At 41.6% G+C, this 27,262-nt stretch overlaps 2 protein-coding genes across 4 annotated transcripts in view; one reads left to right on the forward strand and one right to left on the reverse strand.

Annotated features, from left to right (window-relative positions):
* On the forward strand, nt 1-15,203 carry LOC310709196 (CMP-N-acetylneuraminate-beta-galactosamide-alpha-2,3-sialyltransferase 2-like). 2 transcript variants are annotated; one of them, XM_083508444.1, is made up of 7 exons: nt 1-138; nt 5,448-5,954; nt 8,040-8,230; nt 9,301-9,480; nt 10,251-10,296; nt 12,044-12,163; nt 13,222-15,203. In XM_083508444.1, the coding sequence occupies exons 2-7, from the start codon at nt 5,682-5,684 to the stop codon at nt 13,387-13,389; spliced, it is 978 nt and encodes a 325-aa protein (XP_083364570.1). In that variant the 5' UTR covers nt 1-138; nt 5,448-5,681; the 3' UTR covers nt 13,390-15,203. The 2 variants fall into 2 exon arrangements, with proteins under 2 accessions (XP_083364570.1, XP_083364571.1); XM_083508445.1 differs by lacking the exon at nt 1-138 and adding an exon at nt 1,418-2,129.
* ERGIC3 (ERGIC and golgi 3) overlaps nt 13,915-27,262 on the reverse strand; it is a 19,421-nt gene continuing 6,073 nt past the window's right edge. The window contains exons 4-13 of one of the 2 annotated variants that reach the window (XM_083508443.1): nt 27,068-27,187; nt 26,730-26,823; nt 25,217-25,382; nt 23,607-23,664; nt 18,287-18,318; nt 17,577-17,673; nt 15,912-15,976; nt 15,241-15,377; nt 14,813-14,868; nt 13,915-14,375 (exon numbers count right to left, since the gene is read on the reverse strand). In XM_083508443.1, coding sequence (XP_083364569.1) covers nt 14,296-14,375; nt 14,813-14,868; nt 15,241-15,377; nt 15,912-15,976; nt 17,577-17,673; nt 18,287-18,318; nt 23,607-23,664; nt 25,217-25,382; nt 26,730-26,823; nt 27,068-27,187 — 905 coding nt within the window. In that variant the 3' untranslated portion in view covers nt 13,915-14,295. The remainder of the gene's footprint in view (nt 14,376-14,812; nt 14,869-15,240; nt 15,378-15,911; nt 15,977-17,576; nt 17,674-18,286; nt 18,319-23,606; nt 23,665-25,216; nt 25,383-26,729; nt 26,824-27,067; nt 27,188-27,262) is intronic. The other variant, XM_083508442.1, reaches the window with a different exon arrangement.

The raw sequence follows: 27,262 nt of genomic DNA on the forward strand, positions 1-27,262 counted from the left end.
ATTTCAAAATGAGTCACTTACCACATGCAGCCATGGGAGGTGGCTTCAATCTTCATTAATATTCTGAGTGCAACCAAGGAAGAGGAAGAACAATAATTCAGTTTGCCTGGACTGTGTGATCTCCAACACTTGGTTAAGGTAAGCAGGTGGTAACACTAGCAAACTATCTTTCAGCAGCTACAGTTAGGATTCTCAGTGTAGGGTCTGTGACACTATTCAGTGCAATGAGTAGCATCAGACATAGTGCATGTATCTCTGTGGCAGTGTGTTTCGGGAGTAATTGTGCTCTGCTTCACAAGCTGCTGTAAAATGTCAAATTATACTCCAAAGCAATGCTGCTTTGACACTGCACAGAAGGGAGAGGCTATTAAACTAGCATTTGGACACACATAAATGTTGCTAATGCAGGAAATATCCCTTTAAAATCAATGGGACATTCTGGCAGTTTGTAAACTAAAAGTATTTGCATAAGAAGAGCAAATGTTCCTTTGCAGTATTTGTAAAATGCTCTGAGGGTGGTTTAAAAACCCCCCCACACAATCAGGCAGTGTAGAAATTTTATGAAATTAATAAAATAAATACATAACCATGTACCAGTAATCTAACATGTACTCTGCCTAATGCCTTAAATTATTTTTAGTAGAAGTTGCTTATCTGTAGCCCATATTTCCACAGTGCTTGGAAATAATGAATAAAAGCTTGTCTTGACAACCAGCACGAACCTCTCTTTCCACTGTCAGCATTATTATCATTATTAATTAAATTTGTATACCGCCCTTCATCCAAAGCTCACAGGGCAGCTCACAACATATAAAATGAAAAATGAGAGCACAAAATATGCAAAAAAAAAAACCAATAACTCCCCTCCCACAAACACATTTAAAAGGCCATAGGATGTTAATCAGCCAAAGGCCTGGCTATAGAGAAACATTTTCACCTGGTGCCTAAAGATAAGTAATGAAGGTTCCAGACGAGCCCGTTCTCATGTTGCCACCCTCCAAATCTCTCATGGAGGAGACATACAAAGAAGGGTCTCAGAGGATGATCATTTCTGCATCCTCCACCCTTTAAGACACTCTCTGAAAGAATAGATGAGAATAGGAGTTGCCTTGAAGCATTTTTCACAGTGCATTTGCTAGCTGTAGTTCTTTCCGATGAAATGTGCAAAAATCCATGTAAATGTGAATAAACAAATAGGAGACGTTAACTCTGATTTGTGGGAAATAATAAGGTGCCTGGCCATTATAGGTTTTACGCTTACCTTACAGAGTGATTTAGACTAATCAAACAATGAAAGCTTCGTGTGGGAAAACAAACTCCTGCCTCCACTGAATCACCTCTTGCGGTAGTTGGCGGGGTGCAAGCAGGATTTCCTCCTCCCACACAATGCCTTCCCTAGTTTTTCCCCTCAGAAGTTGAGGACTGTCACGCGGAGCTGCCTTGGAGAGCAGTAATTGACTCTCATGGCTATGTTTTTTTGCTTGAAAGATAGTAGCAACATGTCGCTTGACTTGATAAGAGACTTCAGGGACACGAGATAACGTAGCTGCAGACTTTGAAACAACAGCCTGTTCAGTCTTCGCTGCAGGTCCTTGTTTATTGAAAACACTGTAGAGTCTGCTGAGGTGTCCTTGAACTTGTTGAAACATAACCTCAATTATGCTAAAAAGTTTGCCTGGTTAACAAAGGAGGGGAAAGAGCCAGTTTTTTCTTTAGCAGAAAGTGTCTGCATTAGTTTTTGTTTTTGAAATGCAAATACCCTTAGTGCAAGGTGGGGGGCCTAGTGATTATCTCAGCCAGGTGGGGAAGGGGACAATCTCCTGCTGAGGTCCTGAAGAAGATCCCTCCTCGGAAGCTGTTACTTGCAGTGGTGCCAAGCGCAGCAACCTCCTTTTCCAAGTGAGTCATAGTTGTGCTTGCAGCAACTTTCCACGCTGCAGCGATAAACTAGCAGGAAATGGGAAACAATTCCCTCGTTGCTGGAACCAGTGCTTCTCCCTCGATAGAGGAACTCCACTATCTCAGCTGAATTTGCAACAAAACTTCCGTTTGGGGCAGCCACCGGTGCCTGTGCGTGTTGACTCTCACAAGTAAATCCCAATGCGTTCAGTGGGGCTTGCTCTTCCCGGGTAAGTGTGCAGAGGGTTGTGTCTTTCTTTCATTTTTGTTAATATCCCCCCTTGCCGCCTTCCTCTCTCTTCTTTGCTTGTTCATTGCTCACAAACTGGTCTTCATTCACTTCCTGCCATCCGGTTAGCATATCTTTAAAACACATTCGGAGTACATTTCCTCCCCTCAAATAATTTTGGGCACAGTAGTTTGTTCAGAGTGGCTGGGAATTGTTTGTGATGGATAAACTACAGTGCCCATTGAGTAGGAAACGTGCTTCAAACGTGCATTAAAGGTGTAGTGTGTTTGCAGCTGTAATTTGTGTTTTTAATTCCTTCCACACACCCGTCCCCCCTTCAGTTACAGCCAGATCCTAGGCACCTTTTATTCAGAAGAATATATTGCTGAGTTTCATAGGACTCGCTCCTAAGCAATGTGCCTAGGATTGTGAAGTCATTAGATGAAAGTCGCAAAACATGTACAGAGTGTGTTTCCTTCAGTCCTGCATAATTGCATTTCAGATCCAACAGTGTTCTTGACTACTGACCCAGAGAAACTTATGCACTTGATTCTTTTGCTCTAACAACATATCAGTAGTTCCAAAGTATAGAGTTAAAGGGATGGGTAAGATAAAATGCCCCTCTTTCCGGCATTGTGTGTTTTGTTTCTTTCTGGTGTCCCAGCTCAACATCTCACTTTGTGCGATGAGGCTGTGATTTAATTGTTGTAACCTGACACAAACTTTTACTCTGGAATAATCCCTACTGAGCATAGTGGGATTTATTTTGCACAGGATCAGTTTATACCATGTGAATTGTGTCCAATTAAGTTATACTCAAGAGCAGACCTACTGAAATCAATGTTAGCCATGACCATTATTTTTAATGCATCTGAGTAGGACTAACATTGCATACAACCCTGTGTAGGTGGCACAGTGCATTGTGTACCTTTGGAGGTGATGGGTGCATTTTGTGTTTCTCATTTGCAGTAACTTTACCATCGAAACCCTCCTCTCAAAATCATTAGGTCCAGAGTCCAAAATGATCTAGTGGCACCAGTGTGTATTTGCCTTGCAGGGATTTTTGTTAGCTTTCCTTCTTCTTGATAACAGCACATATATTACTCAGAGCATTTTAAAAGAACATTTCTAGATAACATTTCTGCATCACTATTTTAATATTTAGAAGTCGTTCCTGAAATGAGAACATTTCACATTACTAAAGCTTTGTTAGAATGCTTAGGGTATGTTTGCACAAGCCTGGATTTTATTTTCATGTTCTTCCAGTTTAGTTTGATTTCTCCTTTGACAGTACAGGCTGTAGCCTGTAAAGCAAACTAACTTTTCATCCTTGCTAATTTCACTGTTGCCACCAGGTGAAAATATCTCCCCATCCACGCATTTCCCCCTAACCCACCCCCATCCCCACTGAACAGCTATTTAACCACCTGGACTTGAGCTGACCCATCCTACTCTCAATACTGGGTAGTTACAGATAGGTAGCCGTGTTGGTCTGCCATAGTCAAAATAAAAAAATTCCTTCCAGTAGCACCTTAAAGACCAACTAAGTTAGTTCCAATACTGGGTAGCGTGTGATGGCAGTTGTGTGTGGAGTGAATAACAAGACCTCACACCACGCTTTTCCAAAACACATTGTGTATTTACTTACAGGTTTAGCAAGGCAACACATTTTTGAAAAAATTGTTTCTTATAGGGGGAACCCCAATTTTTACATTTTTAGCAGTTGCCCATAAGAGTAATTTATTTATTTATTTTGGTTTTTTAAATCTTTAAATACTTTATTGAAACAATACTTTAGAAACAAACAATAAACAAACCACAAAACAAAACAGTCTGCTTCTCTGACCAAACCAATACTTAAAATTTATATCCTCAGTTCAGCTTTTGCATCCCTTTGTAGTTTTCTCTGGGTTCCTTTGCTGTGGTTCCTAACTGTGGTTTCCCAACGCTTCCCAGTGTTTCAGGTCTCTGAAATGGTTTAATCACTTTCTCCCTCTTGCAGCTTTTTACATTTCTGACTCCACAGCCTTTTGTTGAACTCCCATATTCTTTAGCTGGACCTGTAGACCATATTTTCACTCCTCCTTCCACCCTTTTAACTAGGCACAAGGAGAGTCTTGGTTAAGAACAAGGATTAACCTTTGACCTTCCTTTAAGAAAAAACCTTTGACCCTCCTTTGAACAACTTCCAGCACAAAACAGACCCTTGTGCTTTCTGTTAATATTTGACCCACTTACACGTGACAGTTTCTAAAGCAAAAAAGCAAGTTTTTGATGAGTCTAGTTTTGAAACCAAAACCCCCCAAAAGGACATGCTCTTTACAAGTCTTTTGCTTTATTGCTTTGGAATGGGTTATTTTTAGTCATCTCGGTTTTTAGCATGGATACACCAGTGGATACACTCCTTACTGGAGTGCTGGAGGAGAGGAATCTCCATCTAAAAATAGCTAGGGCCGTATAATATCATAAAAATCATCTGCAAACCCTGCAATAAGAGGGAAAGGAAAATACAGGTATTGATGGGAATGGGTGAATAGGTGAACAAGCTGTCTTTTTAACTGGCTGGGATATGGGACAATACAGAATGTATGAAGCAAATTATGGAAATGTCAGGATGTGTTTAATGAGATGCTAACTTTATTACTAAGACAAATCTTGGATATGACCAGAAATAGATACTGGATGGGTTGCACACAGTGCTTTACAGTTGGGTATAGAATCACACTCGAAGTGGCTCACCCTGAGCCACAATTCTAGTTTCCCGGCCATGGTCTTGCTGCTGCTTACCAGAACATAGATGGGGAGGCAGGAGGGAGGTTGGGGCTGTGCAGATGCACCAGTGATTTTGGGAGTTGAGGGATAGCTCAGTCAGTAGAGCATGAGACTCTTAATCTCAGGGTCATAGGTTTGAGCCCCATGTTGGCTGAAATATTCCTGCATTGCAAGTGGTTGGGCTAGATGACCCTTGTGGTCCCTTCCAACTCTACAACTCTGTGATTCTGAAGCCTGTAGAGTCCTGTAGAGCACCTTTGACCTGTTCACCAACTCAGCCCTTTCAGTAAATGGCAGCAATGCTACTGCTGGGAAGGTAGTGTTGCAGTTCTGCCCCATCTGGTAAACTGCTAATGAATTGCATGCAGCATATCTGGAGGAAAGCTTGGGACCAACAGCATGGACATTTAGGAAAATATTACACCATTAAACTTATTAATGTACAGAACGATGTCTGAAAATAATAACTTTATCTTGCCACAAGCATTTCCCTCTGCCATTTGTAGTCCATACTAACATCATATCACACTTTTTCTGTGCATTTCAGCATTCGTTTGATGTGAGGTTCACACCCACAGAACACTGGCTGGCTGAATAAATGGAGAATGAGTCGGGCCTTGATTTTTCTGAGTTTTTAGCTGCTGAGCTGCGCATCTGTGTGGAGCAGTATCTACTCAAGAAACGACCTGCTCATCATATGTGAACAGGAAACTCGCAGAGCATGATGCTTTTGCCTCATAGAAGGTTTTTTAACTATGAGATCCAGCTGATTGAGTGAAGGATGCAGTTCAGGAAAAAGCTGTGGTGCATCCTGGCCCTCTGCCTTGTGTTTTTCCTTTGGAAGGTTTACAAGGCTGTGTATATGGACCCTTTGCCTTCCTCTGGAGAATGGCCACTGATGGAGTCTTCCTGGGAGGGAAAGATGTGCAACCAGAACAGGTGCACAGAGCATAGCAAGTTGGACTGGTTTTGTGATCACTTTGATGCCTCAGTAAACTGCCTGCTGACTCTTAGAAATCCAGAGATCCCCTCGGAGGTTCTGCAGTGGTGGCTGGTGAGTGTTGCACCACATTAATGACAAACACGCAGAAAGGCTCCTCTCTGCTGTGTCCATTGAGCGAAATGAAACACAGAGCATCTCCTTACTTCTTTGAGTGCTCAGAGGTTCCAGCAGTGCACTGCATGCCTTTTTTTTGTTTGGTGTTTGTTTTGTTTTTGACTCCCAACTTCACCAGGAGGTCCAACATCAAGGCCAGCTGCTGTAAATTACTTTGAGGTGGGTCCCTTCTCCAGAAATGGTCCTGCAGTTCCCCTCTCATACAGGAATAGCAGCGCCAAATGCAGAGCAGGAAGAGTTGGCAAATGTTTTACCTGCTCTGCATTTGTTCAGGCCACTAATCTTCACCTGTCTGTGCTGGAGATCCAGCCCATTGAAATTAGGCAGGCTCCAACATCTACATTTCATCAGATCAGCACTGGGTTTTGGGTGGTGTGGGCAGTTTCCCCCCACAGGGCATTATGCTGAGGGGGGTGCAAAATTGAGAAGATCCATAACTGAGATGATCCATTTGGGGGTGCCCAATTTTGGCCCCACACAGGGCATCACATTAAAAAATATTAATGAAGTCCAACCATCAGATACCAAAGTCTCTCCTATTACTACAGGCTTTCTTAGATGGCGTTTCCGTGCACTCTGGTTTTCGTCATGGTGTTCTGTTGTGACAAAAGTGGTTTAGTCATGCAGGCCACATGACCTGGACAGCTGTCTGTGGACAAACACCGGCTCCCTTGGCCTGAAAGTGAGATGAGCACCACAACCCCACAGTTGCCTTTGACTGGACTTAACCGTCCAGGGGTCCTTTCCCTTTTCCCTTTACCTTAGAAGGATAAGTTGACTCATGGGTCAGTTTTTATGGGAAACCATTTTTATTTATTGCAGTGTTGTACACTGCTATGATATTTGCTAATATTTAGCCGAGCAAACTGTCTCCCTGAGCAACTCTGGGAGGAAGGCACGGATATAAATTCAATAAATATAGTCACTATTTATTGCTTTATAACTATTTATTAAAGCAACCATTACTCATCATTTAGCCCATGGTCATAATTTCCCTAACAAAAGGACGATCTGGCCAGCTGGTTTGACCAATCTTAAGCAGTCCTTCCAGCTCCATTAACTCTCTCTTGTACATATACCCAGGAGTCTCTCAATAAGGAGGAAAGAATCCTGGCTGCAGCACCAGGAAAGCCACTGGGTGGGAGATGTACAGAGGCCACCTGCTTTACCCAAAGAGAGATCCAGTGCTTTCATAGTTGCATGGCAGGGAGAAGCCACCCAGCAGAAACATCTTCCATTTCTGAGATAAAAAAGCAGCAGTAACAGCACATGAACAATGCTTTCCTGATTGACAGCACAGGAGCCACCTTTGCATGAGGCATTCTCGCTAGAGATATTTGCCTTTGTTCTGTATCTCTATTCAGAATAGTTTGCAGTCAGTCAATTGTACCATCAAATATTTCTCTTTTGTGATCTGTTTAAGCAGGCAGTTCCATTTTTTATTTATAAAAAATATGCTATTGGAAAGCAGGTTCTACACCCCCTTCCTTAATGTCATCTGTTAGTATTTATTAATAATAAAAATAATTATATCTCATCCTCTTCAAGGAGCCCAGGGTGGTCATAACAACATAAAAGGTAAAGGAACCCCTGACCATTTGGTCCAGTCGTGGCCAACTCTGGGGTTGCGGCGCTCATCTTGCTTTATTGGCTGAGAGAGCTGGCGTACAGCTTCTGGGTCATGTAGCCAGCACAACTAAGCCGCTTCTGGAGAACCAGAACAGCACACGGAAACACCGTTTATCTTCCCGCCAGAGCAGTATCTATTTATCTACTTGCACTTTAATGTGCTTTCGAACTGCTAGGTTGGCAGGAGCTGGGACCTAGTAACGGGAGCTCACCCCGTCGCAGGGATTCGAACCACCAATCTTCTGATCAGCAAGCCCTAGGCTCTGTGGTTTAACCCAAAGCACCACCCGCGTCCCTGGGGGGAAATTACTGGGGGGAAATTACTACAACAACAACAACAACAACAACAACAACAACAACAACAACAACAACAAGCATACTTTGTTTCATTAGAGGCTGCAAGGATATCAGGATGGAAGCCAACTCCAGAAGATAATAAAGCACTTGTTTGACATCCTTCACTCCCCTCCTGTTACAGCCCAGGATTTTGGCCAGTGTGGAACATGTGCTGTGGTGGGCAATTCAGGGAGGCTGAAGGGCTCTAAATATGGAAAAAAGATTGACTCTCACCACTTTGTGCTGAGGTAAGTGGAGTAAAGTATATACGCCCTACCTTGGGCTTCATAAAATTAGTGTGAATAATACTGAAAAGTATTTTTGTGTGGCTGCTATAATGTAGTATTATGGCTGATGAGAAACCATTCCTTTGTTAGGGAGATTATTTGTTAATAGGTCAGAATGATGGGCTGATAAGAGATAATTGTTGGGGATATGATCTCTTGATACTTTAAATCTCTCTCTCTCTGATGGTTAACACTGAAGGCTCAGCCACAGAATCATAGTTGGAAGGGACCATTTATCATTAACTAATTAATGCTTCTCAGTTTGTATTTTTTTTTTAAAAAAATGAAGCCATCACGTTCCAATAGGGTTAATAGGATTATTACCCAACAAAATATTGTTGAGCAGTAATTGTAATTCAAAAGGATTACTATGGTTGCTGCTATTCTAATCATCAGCATCATTTAGACCCTTCGAGTGCATAAGGCAGGGGTCAGCCGGTCCACCGTCCCTCAGACCATGTGGTGGGCTGGACTTTATTTTGAAGAAAAAAATGAACGAATTCCTATACCCCACAAATAACCCAGAGATGCATTTTAAATAAAAGGACACATTCTACTCATGTAAAAACACACTGATTCCTGGACCATTTGCGGGCCGGATTGAGAAGGTGATTGGGTTGCATCCGGCCCCTGGGCCTTAGGTTGCCTACCCCTGGCATAAGGCATTAGCATAAGCAAAGAAGAACAGTTCCTTGTGCCAGAATGGGGATTAGTCTAAATTCTGAAATGGTGGGGAGATGCAAAGGCAGAAGCAGCTAGAGAAGTTGGGATGTGTGTGACAAAAGTTGCGTATGCTGTAATGTATGGGAATAGCTGCTGGGAATAACAATCCCAACTCCAGATTTGAAAATCCTGAAATATTATCTATTTTTGAAAATAAAATCTGGTAATCTACAATCCTGAAGAATGGCATCTGATTGATGTCCCTAGGCCTCAGCCCATCAAGTGTCAGATTCAGACTTTGACTGTCCCCATGTTTCTGGACTGGATATTTTGTGAAGCATCTGATCATGTTTCTTATGTCCTTTGAGGATGAACACAGCACAAACTGCAGGCTTTGAGGAAGATGTTGGTGCAAGAACCACGCACCATTTCATGTACCCAGAGAGTGCTGTGAACCTGCATGCTGGCGTCCATCTTGTGCTCGTCCCCTTCAAACCTCTGGATCTCAAATGGCTAGCTAGTGCCTTTTCCTCAGGAGAAATTAAGCGGTGAGCACTTTGTCTAACTGGAGTACAAAAAGCTAGGCAAGTACTACAGCAGGAACAAAACCTTAAGCATTCATTTATGGGGCAGGTTCCTTTGGGCACAACTTCTGTACTGTGAGAGGATATTCTGTACAGGTCTGCTTGAACCCCTTAAAAAGACAGCATAGAGCTGGAAAAGGTGCAGAAAAGAGAAATCAGAATATCAAGGGGCTGGAGCATGTCCTATGTGAGTAAATGTTACGATGTTTGTGGGGTTGCTGTTTTTTAGTTTATAAGGGGTTTATAAGGGAGACATCATAGATAAAATGTGGATGAAGTAGAGAGAGAGAGAGCTTTATTTCTTCCTCTCCCATGGTATTAGAATCTGGGGTCACCAATGAAGCTAAATGGTGGGAGTTTCAGGACAGACAAAATGACGTACTTCTCTAAACAGTGCATGATGTGGATTTCATTCCTCACGATAAACATCCTTTGCTAAGAGCAGAGTTGGTTTCTTTGTGCCTTTACATTCAGTCAGTAGGGAAATCTTGAAGTGACCCTTAAAAGCTTCATTGAGACTACAAATTTGTCCGCTGTGGGCTTAGGTCAGTGCTGCAAATGTATGGAAATATGCTTGTAATAACAGGAGCGCACCTGGTCAATCATTATTCAGGGAGTTGCGTGACTTTCCAGGAATGGGTTTTATGTATATTGAACACTGGAGGGGGGGAAATAGAAAGTTTGATGGTAAAAGTAATAAAATGATGAATGCTATTCTTCCATTTCTTTCATAGTACATACCAAAGAGTCAAGCCCTTCATTGAAGCTGACAAAAGCAAGGTAAGTTGTGAATGCAGGCAATACATTGATTCGGATCTGTCATTGCTTGTTTATTCTGTGAATTTAAGGAAGGATATGTGCAACTGCAGTGTTTTGTGTTTTTTTTACAAAAATTGCCAGTGTGGACCCCACAGTCTTATTCCAGGACCCTAGAATGGAGGTAGAGGAGCTTTAATCGCCTCCTGCCCCAACTATGTTCCCAATCCATATCCTCCCCTGCAATTTGGAGGGGGGTGGAAGGGATAGCATTGAAACAAATGGAAGATTTCACTGCAGTGCAAACTGAATGGAGGCCTTTTCATCCTCAAGTGAGGATGGGTAGTGGGTATAAAGCCATCCAACCCCTATGCTAGAATCCTGATCCTGACTGGGGGCCCCACATTGGCAATTTCTGTAAACAAAAGAAGACACAAAAAAGACCTTGACACTTAAAAGCACAACTACAGAGCTCACATAAAATGTAATTTTAATGGGCCAGCTTTTAGGGGCGAGGAAAAGGTTATGGAGTAGAACAATGGAAGTCTTGAGGTTTCCGTCAGAAAATGAACAGCTTCATTAATTTCAACAATCCAAGAGTAAAATTCTGTTTTACCTTCTGAAATAAATTGTTAGGCCAGAGGTTTTCAACCTTTTTGGGTCCATGGCTCCCTTGACCAACTGCATTCTTTCTGTGGCACCCCGTGGGGCTCAGAGGCCCAGTTATGTCACCCCTTGCCTACATAGCTGGCAGCCCCTCACCCTTTTAGAACACCCTCCCTTGTAGAGTGTCCTCTCAGCTTCCTCTCTTCTCTCTCCTTGGGAGTCCTCTGAGCAGCTGCAGCTGCCCCCCAGTCTCTGAGCTGCCCCCCACAAAGAGAGAGGTGCCTCCTCACACTGCCCCACAGGGGCCTGGGAAGTACCTCCTGGCCAGCCCCAGAGGCACCATTTGCCTGAGGAGCTCATAGCCAGGGCTGCTCCAATAAACAGCTGTGCAAGCCTTTGGGAGGCAGAGACGCGAGAAGACATCAGAGGAAGGAGGGAAGGAAATAGGGGCAGAGGGCAGTGTTGCCCACAGCACCCCTGACCATCATTCACGGCACCCCAGGCTGCCACGGCACATTGGTTGAAAACCACTGCATTAGGCCTTTGAGTCTAATGAAACGCTGTACTGGAAAACTTGTATTTGTATTATTTACACCCTTTCCTCCCTCTAAGGAGCTCCAGGTAGCACACGTTTCCCCTGCTCCTCACATTGTCATTACATGACCCCTGTGAGGTGGGTTAGGCTGAGAGATGGTGTGACTGATCTCTGACAGAGATTCTCGACTATGTGAGGATTTGAAGCCTTTTCTCCCAGGTCCTAGTTCAACACTCCTGAGCCCTATAGCACAAGTTCAGAAATGAAAAGCTAATACAAATTGGGCTTAGGTTACTCATGACTGGAGCGACTAATGTTTAAAAGGGCAAGGGCTGTTGTGATTGCTTTTACTTAAGTTTTAAGGAAATATTTATTGAAGGTTATTTCGTACTTTTATATGAACTGATGTTTCATTTGTTTATGTGAACTTCTTGGGAGATTTAATTTTATCAAGCAGCAAGAATTTGCTTTAAGTAAAGACCAACACCTTTGCTTTTAATATGTTGAGCATAAGAGTCACAAACCATCTCATTCTCATTAGCTATGCTTGTGGCAGGTGGGACAATTTGAGGAAGAAGAAGCTATGACAATAGGAAAACTTCTCAGTCCAAATGTTTTTCTTCTCCTCAGGTCTTAATACTGAACCCTGCCTTCCTAAAATATATTCACGATAAATGGATGAAGCGCTTTGGAAGGTATCCATCCACTGGATTCGCTGCACTGCTTTTTGCTATCCATACTTGTAAACAGGTATGTACAGTGATCTCCAGATGTCTACAGATACAGGCTGATGTTGCTATTGGGATGTAGTGCATTTGATTGTGAGGCAACTTGCCTCTTTGGGCCATGTTTAAAAAAGCTACTTTTCTCACAACTGATTTGGTGACAGAATAGTAGTTCAGAAAGTACATGGGCAGAGTCTCTCAGAAAACAAGATAGTCCTCTCCCATGTTTTGAAACACTGAAGTTGACTGAAGAGATTGCATGTGGCTGGTATTGAAACTGTGCTGGATGTCTTATGTCTTGATCACTAAGTTGAAATATAATAAGAGATTTTTTTAAATAAAAAACCACCCTAAAAATTACTCAAATTATACAGAAACAAGCAGGCCCTGATAATAAGCTGAATATGCTACAAGCTGGCAGTGTGACTTTCCATTTTTGTTTCATTGTCTTTGCATAAAAATCCATCTCCTCTTAAATAATGAACTAACTAAACCTGCCAAAATTCCACAAAGCCCCAAATTAAATTAGGAGTGACACTGGAGGAAGGGTATCTATTAAACAGCTATAACAGTAAATTCTGCTTGTTAATGTAGTAGGGTATGTTTCACATTTAAAAATCTTTGCCGAAATTAACCTCGTCACTGCTATCTTTATATAATGGAGTCTGCTTCCATAAAATGTGGCCACTCCTTACAGGGTTAGATTATCGGTTATTAAATTTAAGACAGCTTTATTGAGAGATAACAAAACAAGCAGGAGAAGTTAATATGTTATGAACCAAAAGAGGGAGTTGAGGAAAGCCATGGGAGAAGGGTGGGGGAACTATATTTATCTTTTTTATTGTGACAGTGTTACTGTGGATGAACAATTTTTTTTTGCAAAACTTATTATTATTTTTTGTTTTAAAGAATTTTTATTATCGATGGCTGGATGTAGCTGACCACCGCTCCCTGGGAAAGGTCTGTTGCACTTGTGCCCTGCCTGCAGACTTCTGAGAAACAGAATGCTAGATTAGGTAGCAGCTTTTGGGCTACATAGGCCTCATACTCTCTTTTCCTTCCCCATAATGTTTTGTGTGGCAGGTCTCTGCATTTGGTTTCGGCGCAGACAGCAGAGGGAACTGGCACCACTACTGGGAAAAGAATCGGTACGCTGGAGCTTTCCGCAGGACTGGAGTCCACAATGCCACTTTTGAACTGGCACTCATTGAGAGACTAGCAGTTGAAGGCAGAATATCATTTTATAAATAGCTTGCTCCAGTGCCCCACAGACTTCAAAGTCACTAATCCAAGAAAGAGGAACCCAAATCCTAGGACCAATGATGGTCTTTTGAGCCACAAGAGAAACAAGGTGGATGGATTAGAGATCAAAGCACAGTTCAGTAGCCCAGTACCCGACGCAGGTATGTATGTATATACACATACATACACATGTAACACCACTTCTTACTTTACTTTACTTTTTTAGCAAGATGGTCAACTTGAAATGTTTTTCTTTAAATTTGGACAACAGAGGCTATCTCTGATAGCTGACTTTGTGCTTCTCTTTCATTGCATTTTATGGACAATATAGGATGCTTTATCCTTGGACAGAGATTTCAAAAAGCTGATATTGACAGTACCTCCCAGGCCTACATTTGTGCTAAAGCCACTGTTATTTAAGTGGTTAAGAAATGCTAAGTATAAGGTATCAGAGGAGCAAGCACAGACTACTGAGCAATATTCTTGGCTGCAATGCTATTTGATACAGAGTGTTGAAATGTAAGTAAAAAGAAAGCAAATATTACACGACTTTATTAAAACTTTTTCCTGAGAATTTGGTCCAAACAAACATCCTAAGGGTAGCACTGTGTACAAATTAAATAGAAAATATTTGTTTTACACATGTAAAAGGTCTTTTGTTCCATATTCTTCATTTCATGATCTAGAAGTTGAGAGATAGGCCAACATATAAGACAAGTACTGAAATCTAGGGTATACAGCACTGCCACAAAAGATGGTTGTTTAAATTAATCCCCCATTTTACTTGTGAAGAGAGACTGATGATAGTTCCAGTCTTGGTACAAGTCCAGGGATCTTCTTGGCACCCTCAAAATGACCACTGACCATTTGTTTTTAATTCCTTCAAGTTCTTCAGAGGGGATTGCACCTGATAATCTATGTTGTTTTTCCGAGTTCTATTTTCTTTTGAATGACCCGAGCCGAATGATAGATCAAAGAATCAATGAGTCCTGCCACTGGAAGAAGGAGGAAAAGGAAGGTCAGGTTATATATGTTCCATATGGACAGTGCATGTAAAGGGGAAATTAAAAAAGAAACCCCCCTCTTTCTTCCAAAAAGCTGGTGTTCGGGGGGAATTCCTAAACTTGTCAAAGCAGTGAGGAAATAGTGCACTGCCGAAAGAGCCATATCACACAACCAAAATAAGCTGCTCACTAAATACTACTAGGAGACGCTTTTTGATAAGCCCCATTCAGTTGCATTTTTGCTCATTTTGTATGTATAGAAAACGGATGTACTATCATATTTCAACAATCACTGTACTACTAGTGACGATTCTGCCATCTTTGTAAAAACAAGTTTTGAAAATGCCTAGGATGTATTGATCAAAACATTTGCAAGCTAAACTTTAGATCCAAGATGGGTGAGGAGAACAATTAAAATATTCAAATACCTGTAAATACCCCTCCAATGATGGCACAGACTCCTGTGAGAAAATGTGTAAAGGACCTATATGGGGTGAGGGGGGGAAACATTGATTACCATGTAATGTGTACATTATGAATGAACAAGTTAAAACTTGGGGGGGGGATGAAACCCATGGATTACCGTATTTAATCTAATGCTCACCTTTTTTGGCCAAATCACGTTGCAAAATTTAAGATGCACAATGGATTCAGTGGTGCATTAGACTCGAGTAAATACAGTAATTCAATCCCACTTGACCATGTCCAATGAACACTTAGGCTCAAAAGGCAGTCAAAATGTTAACTGCTTCAAATGGAAGCTTTTTGCAACTACCTCTACAACCTATTTGTATGAATAAATGAAACATAATTTTATAAGCAAGTTGTAAAATGGGTTCATGTGAAAACGTCTCACCTGTGTTTCTCTGTTAGTTTCACCATCATGGGAGAAAGCTCATAGAGCACAAATACTCCAGGGAGACCCTGGTCTCCAATTAGCCCATTAGCTACTTTCTCATGTCGTGTTACTGAAAACTGATTTGATCTCACCACCTAGTAGAACATAAGTAGAACATAATGTTACTCTTTCTAATTAAACAAGTTAAGACACACAATTGACTATATAGGATTTGGAGCTGGGTTGAATTTTGCCACAATGCCTTTGCACAATGCATCCAGCAGGAAGCATTAAGTATACCTTAGTTTGTCCTCTCTCTCCACCCACCTCTGCCCAAACAAAGAAACCCAAGTCCTACAATGCACTCAAGATAATTCCCCCCATGACTCATAACTGTCCTGTCGTCACACTACATTTTCTAGCCTGAGGAAACTGGGTCCACAGCAATAAAGACTTCTCTCTTTCAGAAATCCCCATGTGGTTGTCATCCACACTTTTGCAAGTCTGGAGCTTTGATTGTTCAGAGGCTTATTGGTAATAAGATATACAAAACTCTTTGCAATTTCATTTCCTCATGTCCCAACCCCTAATTACACTGCAATAACCTGGATAGCACTGTTCTATATTAAAATATAATGCTAGGTTTTGGTGTGTGTGTTTGTTTTTAAAAGAAAATGTGGGGATCTTACCTCACCCTCGACTTTCATATACACTGTGGGGACCACTTTCACGAAGTACTGGAACATCATGGATGCTAAGTGCAAAATACGGTGTTAATAGGAGCCACTTTGGGGGGAAAGTCCCCTTATACAGAACTTAACAAAACTGATATGGGGCAAGAAGGAATTTGAATAGATAATTAGTAAGCAGCAGTAACTTTGAAGTGGGAAGTTAAAATTCTATTGAGGTCCAAGCTACATAGTAATAATTCCTGCTATAATGACTTTAGTCTACAATCTTACCAGCAGGGTCTTATGAAAGAGCAGGTGAGGTAGGGAGAGAAAAAACCCTCAAGATTTCATTCCCAGGGAAGAAAGTCAAGGCTAGTTCCCTCTCCCTATCCAGATTTATTTTGCTGTGGGGTGTGTCCCTATAACTTCATCTTTCTGAGAGTGGCTTAGAAAGTTAAAAAAAAAAAGGGTGGTGGTGGTGGAAAAAAGAGCAGAGACAATTCTTTCATGCATGCACCCCTGCCTATTACTTACTGTCAGCCAGGAGGAAGAGGAAGCTTTCTGGCATCTTTCCCATTTTACTGAGCCAGAAGCTAGACAGTTAGTTGCCCAACTTAATATTAAAATAAATACATATATACATAACTTGTGTGGCATGTGACAGTCTTTACTTACAAGGTTTTATTCCCTTCTCATGCAAACCTAAATTTAATATTGTTAATTAAAATATTAGTATTTATAAAATAGGCTGTTAACCCTTCAGTGCATGTGAGCAGAAACACGCAAGAGCTGTGTCTGTGGCGAGAGCACGACTACAGCCCAAGAAGCAATGTTCAGTGTGATTTGTGGGTGGTATTAGAGGCATGCATTTTTGTTTTTAATTTTTTATTATTTTAAATCTCCTATGGCCTATTGTTTAAAAAGTAGATTACCAGGATCCTACACGTTGGAGCACCAAGTAGGTTGATGAACTAAACATGAGGGTCTGCTTGCTTACCCTGATGTAGTGAGAGGGGGATACAAACTAAAAGAGCTAAAAGACGGTGACTGGATTAAGTGAGAAAGTCCTAGGTTAGACAGTAACCATCATATTCTGGCCAGTTCACTGTTTAGGTACTATTATAAGGGAAGGGAATGATTTATTTATACACACCGTACTTTTCCGTCTATAAGACGCCCCCTATTTTGGGAGACTCAAATTTAAGAAAATGGGGAGATGTTGAGCTTTTTGCGGAGGATTGCCCAGGGTGATTGAGTTTTTTTAGGGGGGATAGCCAAGAATCACTCACCTACACGCATCACAAACTCCACCTCCCGGCTGTCCCGTCACTGGCAGGAGCTGCCAATCGCCCGCCTAGCTTCCCCAGCATCAGCCAATCAACACCACCCACTGACGCAGCAACCAATAATATGCACAATAGCCGCTGACAGCTGCGGAAGCAATCAAACGTCCGCCCAATTCACTATCCATGTATAAGAAGACCTCCACTTTTTAAGAAAAAAAAACATAGTATTATACACAGAAAAGTACGGTATTATTATTATTAGCTATCTTATATTGCTTTTATGGCTGACTTACTGTATTTTACTGCACCTTTCTTTGTATTAATACAGCATTCATCACTTTGGGGGCAAAAGCAGTATACAAGCAAACTATAACGTAACTTATTTTCAGACCAGTACCTTGGTGTGCTGTGACAACTGTCCCATCAAGTGGGTTCACAATGCCAGGATAATCCCTCCCAAATGAAAGGTGCTTGATAAAATGGGTCATGTTTATCTGAAACAAAAAAAGGGAAACATGTTCAAACAGAACCAGCAAAGGACAGAGCAGGCTGAGTACTAAGCCTATGATCAAAAGGTAGGTAGGTGTTTTTCACCAACTCTCTCCAATAAGAGCAGCAGGATTTTAGCACCTGTGCCTGTTTATGCAAGTTGAGCACAGCTAATGATGTTTTCTCTTCTGCGCAATTTTCATGCATACACCACCTTAGGGTAGAAGCCCTGCTAGAAATACACTCCTCTCCCTGTAATTATACACCTCTTCTCCTCTGGGAACGGCAGTCACAGGAAGGAGATGAGGTGTTCGTGCTCAGTGGCATACAGGGTGAGAATAAAATAAGGCAAGGAGCTCAGGATAGATGCTTAGTGACTCACTGGATTCTGAAAGCACCAGTATACAATGAATTATGTGGTCACCTTTTGGGGGGAAACAGTTTTGTTCTAAATGTTGCTTTTTGTTCTTTTTGCCTATCATTTACACAGCTGCTGCCAAAGTTAGATGTGCCACACAAGTATGCACAAGGGGAAATCATCTGCACTGACACTTTACTCCTTTCTCTGCAGATGTGAATCAGTATCTCAAACTCAGTATGTCTCTCCCAGATGCTTACATTGTCAAGTCCAAAGCTCTGTAGATCATGAACTGTAAGAGAGGCAAGACAACAAAATGTTACATAAAGGAAAAGACTTCCTGCTCTTTTCTTTTTTAAAAGAAAAACCTGCAAATTTTCACAATTCTAGCATGTTTCCAAGAAAGGACATGACAAACTTCCTTGTGCAACTGGAAGATATTTTATTTGTTGAACAAAATATGTATACCTTAATTGTAAACACAACCTCAGAACAGTGTACAACTTCTCAACTCATATGCCACATTCTAAGCATATGCACAAGGATTAGAATACACCTATTTGTTCCATCACCAGATACTGCCCACCATAATTCTCAACTGTGTTTTCAAGGTTGCAGCTCTTTATTCTTTCCCAACCTGCAAATACAGCTTATGTTAATTTCTGAATGCATTCAGAGCAAGCTTTTAACTTTGCCAAATTATCCCAGTTTAGTTGTAATTCCTCTTTAGTTTTCAGATAGCAAGTTGTTAATCCCTTTAAATAGGCTCTACTAAATAAATAGAATACTTCCTGCTTTTTTATACTCTTTAGCTCTATGCAAACTAACATTTGGAAATCTAAGTAAGTGGAATCCACTGCAAATTATCAACCAAATCTATAATAGTACTATAATATTAAGATGACTGTAATATAAGACAGGGATTTGAGCAAGGCAATTCAGCAGTAAGTGTCAGATCCAACTGGGAATAAAGCTACTAACATTTTGAGAATTTAGGACAGAGATACTAGATGTTCCACTCTCAGGCTTACAACTAAGGGGTATCTGTGTGTATATGCATGTTCTACTGGGTGTAGATGTGGTGGCTAAGACCAATCCCTGCTGTCTGGAGTATGTATTCCTATCAATTTCTTTTTTAAATATGCCATGCAAGGTCTTTAGGTTTGCATTTTTAAAATGTGTGAAGCTGCCTTCAGTTGTCTGCAAAACTTCCCAAACCGGTCAGTCTGCCTAGGTCTTCGCATTTGCAAACTAAAGTAAAATATGTATCTATAGAGCAGTTTCAGAAGGCACATTCACACTTTAATGGGAAGAAAGAAATGTGCTGTTCAAGCATTACGGCAACACAGATAATGCCCTCAGAGCAAATTGCACTGGCCCTGCCTTCCAAATACCCTGCACCGCAAACCTGCTCCACCCCCCAGTTGCGGAAGAAAGTCTCCAAGGGGCTTCTGTGCTTGGCTGAACATGTATAGCCTGATATACGTCCCAAGGTCCTTGCACGCATTAGGTGTCCCCTGTCTAGGCATAATGTCTTTATAGGGTATGGAGACATTTCATTCAGTATTAAGATGAGCGCAATATAAAGCTAAGCTAAATTTTGTTTCTGACTTTTTAAATATTATATGCTGTCCTCTTTTTTCCTACATGCTGTGAGATCCAATTGGCTGGGCAGAGGGCTTAATCCTGCACTCTCTTCCGTATGTTCAACGAACATTATTTTGAAGATAAGAATGGAAATGACCTGACATTTTTTACACAAAAGAGACCTTCTAAAGCCACGTGAAAACCATTTGCAGTTCCTTGACTGAAAACATGCAGTGTCTACTGATACTTTAATTCTGTCAAATCTTTAGGGAGCACCAAGGTTGAACTGGAGAAATTAACTGGTTTAATTACAGACAGTACAGAAATAGTAAAGAAAATAAGTCAGCAACACTTACTCTCAACAGCGTGAACTGCAAAAATGAGCAGGGTTAAGAAAAGAAAGAGAGAAACATTCAGAGCTCCATACTGAAAAGCAAGGATGTAAAAACAAAGGCAATACTTGACATTAGTTTTGCTTTGAAGCAGCCCTGGCTACTCTGCCAACAAAACTCTGGGCTTGGAGCAATTTGTGAAGGGACACAAAGCAGCACTGAAAGCAGCACAAAGCAGCATGTGAACCTTCACATATACCTATGGCCTGAGGACTAAAAAGGAACACCATGTTGCTTCCTAAAGATACAGCATTGGCTGCCCATTCAGATGCTGCAGGGCACCAACTACAAGCCCACAGAGGAAACCAGGATGCTATATGATGATCTGAATGCATGTGTTTATACAGCCCTCCCAAGGCTAAGCTGTCCCTGCTCTTGGTCTTTTAGGGGCTGGGGTAAGCATGGCCTTGTGGAACACAGAAGTCTTTATTGCTCAGTCTTGTAGCAAAGATTAGAGGATGGAAAACATTACGAATTGGCACTGATCACTAGTTTCAAACAAATCTCAACCAATCTCCATCTTTTGCCCGGCCAATGCTTCTGTGCATAGTGAAACATTTTGCACTGGCAAAGGCCTTTCACAAGCAACACAATTAGCAAGTTGGATCTTGACACTTACAGCACAGGAATTCTACCAAGGAATTATTTTGCCTCTGGCCAACTGCCTCTCAACTGTGAAAGAAAAATGGGCATGACTTTAGCTGTCCTAGTATCACATATTTGGGAGAAATCTCAAGTCTTACACCACTGAGCAGCCAGAATAAGTGATGCAAATCATCCACATCAGAATTTGGTTAAACCTCCCTAACAACTCATCTTTCTTCCATGACTGATTTTGTCAGCTAGTAATGCAAGGAAACCGTAATAAGCAAAGGATCAACTATTTGGGGTGATGAGACTGTGAGCCAGGGAGCTGAGCACCATGCACAACCTCTGTACCCTAATCACTGGAAAACACCTATACTGTACATCTTCTCTCTACAGCCACAAGGGCTAATGCACATGGCTACAGTCCTTCACAAACTTAAGCTACAGAAGTTCCATCTAATATAAGTGATATTTAACAGCCTAATAATGGACCAGAATTATGACATCCATTACCCTTAACAGATGGTGGAGATGCTGAAAAGCAAAGATCAGCACCATGAACTACAACTGAGGTCATGCGGATTGCTAGATTCCGAAACCTATTTCCTTCAGAAGGGAGCTCATGCAACTGAAACAGGTAGAGGAAGGTTTATGCAGGGAAGTGACGAGCTTGGACCAGTGTAATCCTGTTTAAACTGTATCAATTATTACAGGAAAAATTAAAAAGACAGTGCACAGAAAAGAAACAGAATGCTTTGGCCCATAATATTCTTTATGCCTTCATATTTTCCCAACTTAAAAAAGACAGAAGATTAATAGTTTTTTAAATGACAGTTGGTTGACCTATGTAGTTCGGCTGATAAAATATTAGCTGTAGAGCAATGCTCATATTCTGAAAAGAAGAGTCCAAACCCTATGAAGCTACAATTAAAATTTAACTAAACAAATCAATATTATTAATAAGTGGTTGTTGCTCTCAACTGTTCCAGAAGGATCTAAATCAGAGATAATATACGTTATTGCAAAAGCAGCAGCCTCTGAACATTAGATACTCTTTTTTTTTTCAAGCTTCCTCTAGCACAGGCTATGGTTTAAGGGGAACATGAAGGCAAGAGAACAGTTGTTCAATATCAATTTTTTTTTTATATCCCATGTTATGCTGTTCTGGACTAGACTACTCTTCCACGCAAACAGGAGGAAGAAGCTGGATGGTTTGTAAAAGAAACACAATCATGTTGATCTTAAACTACTGGCAGGATATCTAAAACAGGATTCCAGAAAAAGATGAGAATTTCAGCACTGACTTCCTTTTAGCAGCAAAGACTTTTCGAATCAGATGTATAAGAACTCATCAGTAATAAAGTGCCATTTGTGAAACTTTTGGTAAAAGACTAAGATGTCTTAGTCTTAGAAAAGGAGAAGGGGAAATTCCCTGACAAAGTTCCCATTTGAGAGGAGAGGGAGGAACAGAAAATAATAAAGCTCATCTTCCTTTGATTAAGTGCTAGAGCAGAAAACATTCAACAAGTTAACAGAAGCCATAAGGAGTAATATTCTATAGCAGAGGTGGGGAACCATTTTGGCCCGGTGGGCCAGTGCCTTATCTGTCACCACCACCCCTCTGGCCAACTCTGACAAGTAGGTGGGACTACCATTATTATGTCAGACAATTTACAGTTGGGTTGTCCTACCCGCCTGTCAAAGTTTATTGCAAAGCATTTCACAAATGTCTGAAAGTCAAAGGGTTGTTGGGCAATTGGGAAGTGAAGTGCAATAGGCTTTGCTAGCCCTGTGCTCAGCACTTGGCAAGTACCTGACAACTAGGTAGCTGTTGGACCTTTGGATAGCACTGCATAAAGTGCTTTGCAAAGCTTGTGCTCGGTGCTTCCCAAGTGCCAATCAAAGGGATGGCAAAGATGCTTCCTGCAGGGATTGGCTGCACAACTGAGTTCTCTCTGGAAACTCAGTTCTGCAGCTGATCCAGCCACATTTCTACCTGCCCACACCTGAGATCACATAACGCAGGTGGACATGTTCTGAGGAAAACAGTTTTACAGTCAAAAATTGGGACCCGTGCCCGGCCAAAGGTTCCCCACACTCCACTGTTCTATAGCACTGTCACACAGAAACTTTGGCAGGAACCATTTCTATGGTTCCAGGAGTGAAAACCAGAAATGGAGAATATTCAGTACAAAATTGAAGAGGAAACCTTCAGACAGTGACTGCAGACAGTATATTCACTATCACATACATGCGTTATGTGCATTCTGAATTTTGAAAAAAGCTGCAGATGCCAAAGCACTTTTTCCCTGAATTGTGTTAGTCGATCTAGTCTAACATTTGTATCAAAATCTTAATATACTGGAAGTGCACATTCAAGCCGAATTTCCGCTCGTCTTGTATGGCAATGGAATAAGCTCAGCATGCTCACAGAACTATGCTACAGCCTGCCATAAAATGTATGTTTTAAAATTTTGATGCATCAAACTACTGCATGCAATTTCAATCTTGGTCTTAAAATATCCTATTTATTTGTTTTGAAATATAATGTATGCTGTGCATGGTAAGTATACTTGTGCTTATTTTTTGTTTAATTTTGTAAGCCACTCTGAGTGGCGCGGCTCTGAGGATAACAATATTTTAAATTTCATTACTTAAAACATTTATGTTGTCAAATAACCCTGTATTATAAGGCAGCAGATTATTAACAGGATTTGAACTGCTTTGAAATGCTAGTCTTACCACTGCCAGGACAGAAGTGGCTATTGATAAAAACCTATTTATAGAAGAAAGGCACAGCCTCAAAGGACCTAATGTTAGAACTTTCTTTCTCATGTGAATAGAAATATCACAGTTTTCCAACATACTTCTCAGAACACCCCTTCAGAAAGTTCCTCCTTAACAGTATATTCTATATACCTACTTTAGTGCATGAGTTACAATTATTTCCTGATATTTAGTAAAAAGGAAACATTACAACAAAACCCACTCAGAAGAATGCAAACTACTTTACCATGAACATGAGATTGCTGAAAGCTTTTTCCTGGTGCAAAGTGAAAATTGCCAGCTACCTGTAAAAGACAGCTACATTTCATTAAACTGCCCTGCTCTCCATAGAAGATTGTAACAACTTTTAAAAGTGAAGCTGTAAAGCTTAAAAAGGGCACTCCACAAGGAATGTGAAGGTGAAGTGTTTAACCTATATACTGTACTTCAATACACTTTCACCCAAACTAGATCCGAGCAGGAGTTGCTAATGTCCAAAGTACAGCAATGTACAAATCTTATTGCCTTTCTCTGCAAATTGAAAACAGCCAGTCTTTATTATGAGAATTACTATATCAACGTACAGTTGATATTTTAAAGTCAAGAGACACCAAATTTAGAAAGATACATAAATGATATCCAAGGCTTTGAACCCCTCCTCCAAACTGCAAATGCAGATTGCTTGCTACACTGACCATTGAAGAGATAAGAATACTCAACTTGAACAGACACAGCCCAAACTATGGATCACCACATACTCTGGACTCACGGAAGCCTTTGGGGGAAGAACAGCACCTCTCATCAGAAGTAGCTCCCTTTCCCCATTCCAGCCTTATGCTTTTGGACTTCACATACATTTCCTTCATGGAAGTAAATCAGCTCACATGTTCATAAACTAATCAGGTCCTCTGGATCGGAAGTAATGTTTTTATGGCACAATCGCACTCTTTGCTAAAATATGTAATATTATGTAAAATCAAAACAAAACCCACAAAATCCAGCATGGCTTTTACCACTTCAGTCTGCAAGTGGTGAACCACATTTTTGAATCTTTCCCTCCATCAAAACCACACTATTTGAAAGTAGATTAGCACAGAAGAAAGCAAACAGGGCTAGATCCCTTCCCCCTCATATGATGAATAAAACTGGTCTGGGCACTATCCCAAATAAAAGGAAAGATTCTAGCCTGGTCTCCCTACTGTGTATGTTGGGTGGTCCTCACCCTTTCTTTTTTATATTCAGAAATGAAGTACCCTTCACCCAGAAGTCTGAAGTGGTACAAGCTATCATTTAGCGATACAACCTAGTATTTAGTAGTCTACATATGTAAATTTGGTCCGAAAAAGTCACTTCCTGCTACAGAGGTGTTAGTTACAGGAGAGAAGCTAGTGCCAAATGCTGAAGGAATAAGCAGTTTCATTAGGAACTATCTAACTTATAAGGAATCTGGAAGAGAGCTTAGAGAGAGACACTGGCATTCCTCTTTGTAAGATTAAACAAAGTACAGTAAAGATTTAAGCTGCCAAAAACTTGTGATAGACCAAAGCATATAAAAGCATACTCCACATGCAACCCGTATTCTCCACGGGGTTAAATAAAGAGTTTACGTTCTGGCTCTAAAAACAGTGGGTGAACTTTTGCTAATCACTATATTAATTTCTATTCTACATGGTATCTATCTTGTATGTTGCTCAACAGTAATATGCACGGCTGCAAAAATCTAGAGACTGACACTCAAACTATAGCAACACCAGAGTGCAGATCCCATTTTCTAGTTTCCTTTGCTTCTTGGTCACTTGTGTCACTGGGATTTCAATATACCTTTTGGAGTAAGGTGATAAAAATTGACTCACTTACTTTGTTGACTTCTAAGAAGCCATATACTTTGCAGCCCTCATTTTTCTGCTCTTGCATTTTCTGGCTAAATCCTTCTCTCTTGCATTGTTCTATTGTGTCTGGATTCTTGAAAGCCCAGCCACGCCGCCTGTATGCTTCTCTCACATCGTCACAAGTATTACAGCATCTGTGAAAAAGAATAAGCATGTAAATCAGCAAAAATGGTCACCTATGAAGCACATAGTAAGAAAATGGGGTTCTTCATAAAAGTCTATACTTCCATCTGAAATGGACAAAGCTGTGTAAACCCTGCCAGTTGCTTCCTGCGTGCTTCATGGAGCTTCAGAAAACTCACAGCTGGGAGAGGGCAAAGGTTGCTGAGCAAGAAATAGTCACCAGCAGGGACACAAAAAGATGTGCCCCATAGGTCTTCCCATAAGTAAAATAATGTGGAAAAAATGTATCTCCCTATCTCAGATGCAGCATGCTGAGCTGTTCCCAGATTACTAGCACATGGCTGACAGACAAGTGGTCACCTCTTCATCCTTCTATGGCTTCACTCACAGAAGCAACCTGCAGGACCTTTCTAATCAGTGAAACAGGCAGCCTGAACCATTGCAGAGCTATGTACACAGAATAATAACAACAAATCACCATCATCACCATCTTATGATGATTTTGTATTTATTTTAATTTTTTACAAACCCTTCAACCTAAGATCCCAGGGACGGGTAACAACAATTTATAATAAATATTAAATGCAGCCAGCCCATTGTTATCTGAAAGACAGAAGGTTAATGAAATCCACACATTGCCTATTTATCCTCTCTTCCAATTAACTATGAGGAAACCAGTATCATCCTCAACCTGACCTCCAGAGTAAGCAGAATAGGCAAGCACATGGTGTTTGACTAAAGGGAATTCTGGAGCCCACTCCTTCCTAGAAGGTTCAGGAAATGCTATGGTTATATAGCTCCCTTCCAACTTCATATCTTTGCCTCTAGGTCAGTGTTTCCCAAACGTTTTTGGGCAACGGCACACCTGCTTACCGGAAAAAAATCTCGCGGCACACCACCATTAAAGCCCCGCCCCGTGACGTCAGCGCGCAGCGTCACGCGGGGGGGGGGGACGCACAAAAGTGAACGTTTTTTCCCTTCCCCTTGCCGGGGTGGGAGGAGGCAGCAGAGCGAGGGCAGCTGAGGCGGCGGCGGCGATAGCGGGCGGAGGAGGAGCCGTCGCCGGGAGTTGCTGCTGCTGCTGTTGCTGCTGCTGCCCGGACATGCCGGCCTCCTCCTCCTCCGCTGTCTCGCGCTCCTCCCTTTTGCGCGAGCTGCCCCGCCGCCCGGCAGCACCACCGCGGAGCCGCCCCCGGCTCGACGCGGATCCTCGCCGCCGCCGCCGCCGCCTCTCGCCGCCCGACTCGCCCGCCTCCCTCCCACGGCACACCAGCCGGTGTCTCACGGCACAGTAGTGTGCCGCGGCACACCGGTTGGGAAACACTGCTCTAGGTAATAGTGAGGGAATTAAGGCATACCTGATGTCCTCAGATTCTGCCCCGTAGCAACTTTCACATCGATCAGGGTCTAAAGAGTTTGGATCAAATAGTATCTCCTCTTCTTTTCCCAACTCTGAAACAAAGACAGACAAGGTCCTTGTACTAGCAACCCCCAGATTCCCAGCATGGAACTATCAATCTAAAGCACACCCATCCATTGTTAACAGTGGTGCACCTCCATGAGAAGCAGCAAATGTCTGGCCCTACAGTAGACAAGAGTGTGAGCTTCTAACTTTAGCTGCCTTTAAATCAGATGCCACAGTGTTAGCATCTTGTCTGCAATACTGTTCCCACACGGGGGGAGCAGTGTATTCTACCATGTCTTTCTGCCTCTGGAGTCACATGCTTGCCATCTTTATCCAAGCGCTGTTTGTAGAGGTTGTGTTCAACGTCTAGCTGTTGCTCTCCAGCTACGTCCATTGCATCAATGCTCAAATCTGAAAAACAACAATGGGCAGGCGAAGGCGGATTTCGTGAGACATCAGATGATTCCTTTACTTCATGATAAACCA

This window comes from Podarcis liolepis (assembly GCF_965112155.1).
Source record: "Podarcis liolepis genome assembly, chromosome: 6".
Classification (NCBI taxonomy): Eukaryota; Metazoa; Chordata; class Lepidosauria; order Squamata; family Lacertidae; genus Podarcis; species Podarcis liolepis.